General features: G+C 26.3%; 2 protein-coding genes across 2 annotated transcripts in view; one reads left to right on the top strand and one right to left on the bottom strand.

The window, feature by feature from the left end:
• LOC124423812 overlaps positions 1-2858 on the top strand; it is a 26286-nt gene extending 23428 nt beyond the window's left edge. The window contains exons 4-5 of the mRNA XM_046962030.1: positions 1332-1500; positions 1976-2858. Coding sequence (XP_046817986.1) covers positions 1332-1477 — 146 coding nt within the window. The 3' untranslated portion in view covers positions 1478-1500; positions 1976-2858. The remainder of the gene's footprint in view (positions 1-1331; positions 1501-1975) is intronic.
• LOC124423811 (surfeit locus protein 6 homolog) lies at positions 978-4299 on the bottom strand. Its single transcript, XM_046962029.1, has 5 exons — positions 4057-4299; positions 3905-3952; positions 3260-3747; positions 2951-3174; positions 978-1529 (listed from the first exon to the last, which is right to left on the bottom strand). The coding sequence occupies exons 1-4, from the start codon at positions 4172-4174 to the stop codon at positions 2953-2955; spliced, it is 876 nt and encodes a 291-aa protein (XP_046817985.1). The 5' UTR covers positions 4175-4299; the 3' UTR covers positions 978-1529; positions 2951-2952.
• Positions 4300-5000: the final 701 nt, after the last annotated feature.

Below are 5000 nucleotides of genomic sequence, written 5' to 3'. Positions count from 1 at the left end.
TATAACGTGAATAGTGTTAAGAGAAAATGATATAAATGAAAATGATAATTCCTTTTTACTTTTTTTTTCATGTGTGTGTTTTTGTATATGTATATGTGTGTGCGTGTGCGCGTGTAAAAATATTTAAAATCAAAAAAAGTTTTATTAATTAGATAACTTTACTCCTCCGGTGTTTGTCTTAATGAAACATACTTTCTGTTATTTCGCATCCTGTCAAGTACAGGATCCGAAGAGGATTTAGGTAAATTCTCTTAAGCGATTTTACTGCTATATAACGCTTGAATGAAAATTCTAGCGAGTTCTCTATCCGGGTATACATATATTTTACGTGTAGGAAAACGCTCGTTTCTCCTTTATGATGCTATATATATTTCTAACGTACGATTGCGAGCGCCTTTGTTATGCTGTTACATGGTTACGTTTGGAATTTAATTTAAATTTCGTGGTAGCTCAGAGGGGGATGAGAGGTCGGAAAAATAATGAATATGATAACGCGTTCTTTTGTTTTTCTTTCTTCTCTTTTTTTTTTTTTCTTTTTTTTTTCTTCGTCGTCATTTCTAAGCGTGGCGCATGATAAATATATATACGATAGAATACGCTTTTACAATGGTTACACAACACACTTAATTACACGCTTGACACATGGAAATAAAAGGGTGAAAAACGATAGAAAAGTTCCTGTAAATGATTTGAAAAATTAATTATTTGTCAGCAGATAGACTTTCAGGAAAAAAAAAAAAATATATATATATATATATATATATATATATATTCAAAAGAAATATTTTAAAACAAATATATAATATAAAATAATAATGACGATTCATTATTATGAAAAGTTTCGCAAAGTTTTATAATTCAGCAAAATTTTATAATTCAACAAAGACGAAGCAATTTCTTTTTGAATGTTTTTCTACGTTCGAATTTTATTTGTCTTTAAAATAACGCAAATATTAGGATACGTAGAAAACATTTGGAAAAGTGGTATAAAAAAACGTTATGCATGCGTATATTACTAATTAAGGGAGAGAGAGAAAGAGAGAGAGAAAGAGAGAGAGAGAGAGAGAGAGAGAGAGAGAAAATTCATTAAAAACTGATCAAAGAAAACGGGATGATCAAAGGATTCTTAAAAGTCGATTTTTATAATGTATAATTAAAATCATTATGGCGGTAAACGATGGAAGTGAGATTTTAATCTCGCATTTATTAATATTAATTCATAATAATTATTTAAAATATCTATAGATAGATCGTGCATCTTAACTTACTCTTTGAAATTGATGATGATGATGATGATGATGTTGTTGATGATGATTTTTTGTTGTCTTTAGCTGGCGTTGATCGTCCAACGAGAACCGTATCCTTGAAAAGTGATCGTGGATCAAGAGCATTTCCATCGTTAGAACTGGATACCGTTGTCGAAGAAAGATCTGATCCTGAACAAAGTACTGCATTGGAATTGAGTAGTCCTGACTAGCATACAATATTGGCACCGCCGAGGTTATATTTTATTTTACAATATCTTGACTCTGTAAATTTAAAAATAATAAAGTACATATAAATTAAGAAATTTTTTGTCACGCTTTTTACGTAATATAACAATGAAAAAAAAAAAAAATTGTTTGTCGTATTTTTAATCGAAAAAAATGATAATTGAATATTAAAAAAAAAAAAAAAAAAAATAAATAAAACATCTTCGCGCGAGGAAATTGCTTAATGACGTCGTCAATATATCAATATCCTATAGAACGAGAAAACAAGTCCAGCGATTGGTTCATGCTAACAGCCAATAAGAGATACGCCATATTTAAAAGTAAGAATTACCGCGAAGAATGATTATTTTTAAAATGGTAAAACTTTACAAATTAATTATCTTCCTTCGTGTCAATGAATGTTAATATTAAATTTACAATTTTTTATTTAATGTATAGCTAATATTTATTAGTAATATATATATATATTTTTTTTTTTACAGATCTCCTAGATCGCCCAAATCTTTAGCGGTGCCAATAGACCATAGCCCTCTATGGACAGCTTTGACTCAAGCTAATACAGTATCTACTACTTTTGGAGATACCTAGCAGGAAATTGAAGGCGAGGGCAGTTATATCGAAGCTCTCGTCCTTGATTTGCCAATTATATATTAAAATAAATTTATATTCGCGATGGGATATCTTTCTCAAATATCAGATTAATTAGAAAATTGAACATAATAATTTTTCATGTTTGAAAGTATAATTGAAATCATATAGTAATAACGATAATTATAAAAGAGATAAAAAGAAATAAGATCTATTATTAACAAATAAGCTTTGCATAGGAGGAAAAAAAAATGAAATAGATAATTAAATTTTGTACCGAAACAACAATCATCAAACACGATGTATCAGAATTGTACGTAAAGCTTTTTACACGTTAGTGATAACGACAATTAATTTAATAAGTAGAAATATAATTACTAGATATGCTAATGTAAATATAACTTTGCTAATACATACAAAAAAAAAAAAGAAGAAATAAAATCCTATAAATAGAGAATCGTATAATTAAAGTCCATATAAATGATATTTCTTTTGGTTTCCTTTTTATAATTTTCTAATATCGATTCACTTTAATTATTGCATTCTTAATGAAGAACATAAGAAAATATGAATATTGAGTTTTCATCTTTGTAAATATTTACATATAAATAGGTGTTGTCAACTCATACAAATTATGTCATCACTTAAAAATCATTGATACATAATATTAAATATTAATATATCGATAATAAGTGTTTAAAAGAAAATATTTATATAAGGACACTTTTAATAAGCTTCTTTTAATTTCTTTCATTTTCTTAATAAATGCATATATGCGCCATAATTTCATTTTTCACATTTTTTTTTCTTTTTTTTTTTTATTACAATATTAAAAAAATGTTGATAATAAGGAAACATATATATATTACATTTAAAATCCTGGTATCACTCTTCCTTTTTTTGCAGCTTTTTTAAGTTTATTCGTTTTTTTCTCTCGTTTTCTTTTTGTAATATTTTCTTGCCTTTTCTCTTGTCTTTCTTGTTTAGATTTCTGTACAGACTCTATTCTAGATTCCCACTTCTTAGAACTCCTCTTCTTTTTTAATTCTTGTCGTTTTATTGTGCGTTTCAATAAATCTGGATCGTCCTTAACCTAATATTTTTTATGTATTTACAATGTTATTTATTTTAATGTCAAATAAATGTATTTAATAAAATATTTAACAATTATCATTAACCTTTTCACCGCTGGCTCTTGCAAGGGCCGATTTCCAAGCTTCTTTTTCTTTGATCTCTTCTACTTTGTCTTTTTCACCGGACTGTTCCAATTTCTTTAATTTTTCATTTTTCTGTTGCAAGTGTTGAAGAATTTTCTTCGGATCTTTTTCACTTTTCAACGATTTTTTCTTTGTTCCAATTTCAGAGAAATCAAACTTACTAAAGACCATCTTACCTTCAGAATTAAATATTGGTTTAGGCTTTGGAATTTTTTGCATCTCATTATCTTCAAAATTAAAATTGTTTAAATCAGCTGTTTGCTGTTCCATTCTTACTGACTTCTTCTGCGTTAAACGTTCTTCTTTTTTTGTCTTTTTTTTAATTTTATTCTTTAAAGTTTTCTTTAGAAGTTTCTGTTTGTATCCCAATTTTTTAACGTTCTTTAATTCTTCCAATTTAACATGTAATTCTTCGAAAGTCTGAGCCCTTTTTGTCGTCGCTCCTGGAACTATTAATATTTTATTATACATATATTATTATTATTATATATTATTTCTATGTAAAACAGTTAAATATGAACAAACAAATTTGTAAAAAAAAAAAAAAAAAAAAGAAATATGGATATTTTTGAAACATAATAAAAATGTGTAAAAAAAGATAAAAACCCCTTGCTATAAAATTGTCCTTTTCTTCCTCATCTTCATCCTGGTTGACTGTAATAAAAGAAAATATTACGATACAAATGCTATTTCATGTAAAATATTTTTTGTATATATATTATACTTTTTAGGTTAAGCAATCTAAAAGACATTCTTACCTAATTCGAACATGGGCAAAGGCATTTTCGAATATATATTCGAAATAAATTTATTCTCTTCTTGAAGTATATGCTTCGCTAATTTTGCATTAAAAGTTTTTATCATTTTTAATTGCATATTCTATAAGCTCACGTGTAAATCGTCAAAACCCAAATAAGCCAATATAGACGTAAAATAATATTCCAGATACGTTCTGGGTTTATCGCACGTGAGATGAACGTATACAGCGCCACCGTTCGTACGTTTATAGAATTATCGAGAAAAAGATACATTGAACATTTTTCAATTTATTTTATTGACAAATGATTACTTAATTATAACCACAATGATGTAATTATAATTTTTATTTTCATCATACGTAATATACAAATTGTATAAAGTCTATAATACATCCACTTGTATCATATTTACTATATACATAATTGTCTTATAAATTGTGTATTTTTCCTCATACAAATTTTACATGATTTTATTGGCGACACAATATGTAATAATAATAATAAAAATAATATTACGTTTATATGTTATACAATTAATGTTTATATTTCACATTTCATTGATCTCACCTATTAATTTGTAATTTCTCAATATAATAAAACTTTTATCGGATATAATAAACTTATTATACTTTTTTTCAATTGCTAATGCCTATTCTAACGTTTTAAAATAAACATGACAGTATCTTATAAAGAATTTGTGAATCATTCTCATTAATGACACTGCAATTCGTTTATATTTCTCAAAGAGATCTATAATATATTGAGTACTGTAATCTTCATGCAAATTACCGACAATTATATATTGGGCAATTATAATTTTAGAGTTTGTTAAATGAATGATTACAGTATAGATAAGATTAGAAAACTTAATGGTATTGTATGTGATTATATTCTGACTATTTAAATTATGTATCTTTTTGTGTTTTTGAAACAATTCATTTGGA

The sequence above is a fragment of the Vespa crabro genome, chromosome 4 (assembly GCF_910589235.1).
Source record: "Vespa crabro chromosome 4, iyVesCrab1.2, whole genome shotgun sequence".
In the NCBI taxonomy this organism is placed as follows: domain Eukaryota; kingdom Metazoa; phylum Arthropoda; class Insecta; order Hymenoptera; family Vespidae; genus Vespa; species Vespa crabro.
This window is presented reverse-complemented; position numbering and strand designations above follow the sequence as displayed.

What these genes read in the sequence shown, in the direction of transcription:
- LOC124423811 (XM_046962029.1), bottom strand. Translation starts at nt 4,174, where the DNA reads ATGCAATTAAAAATGATAAAAACTTTTAATGCAAAATTAGCGAAGCAT. An exon ending in TTTGCCCATGTTCGAATTAG is followed by an intron (nt 3,953 to 4,056) that starts GTAAGAATGTCT and finishes CTTTTATTACAG; the next exon opens with TCAACCAGGATGAAGATGAG. An exon ending in GGACAATTTTATAGCAAGGG is followed by an intron (nt 3,748 to 3,904) that starts GTTTTTATCTTT and finishes AAATATTAATAG; the next exon opens with TTCCAGGAGCGACGACAAAA.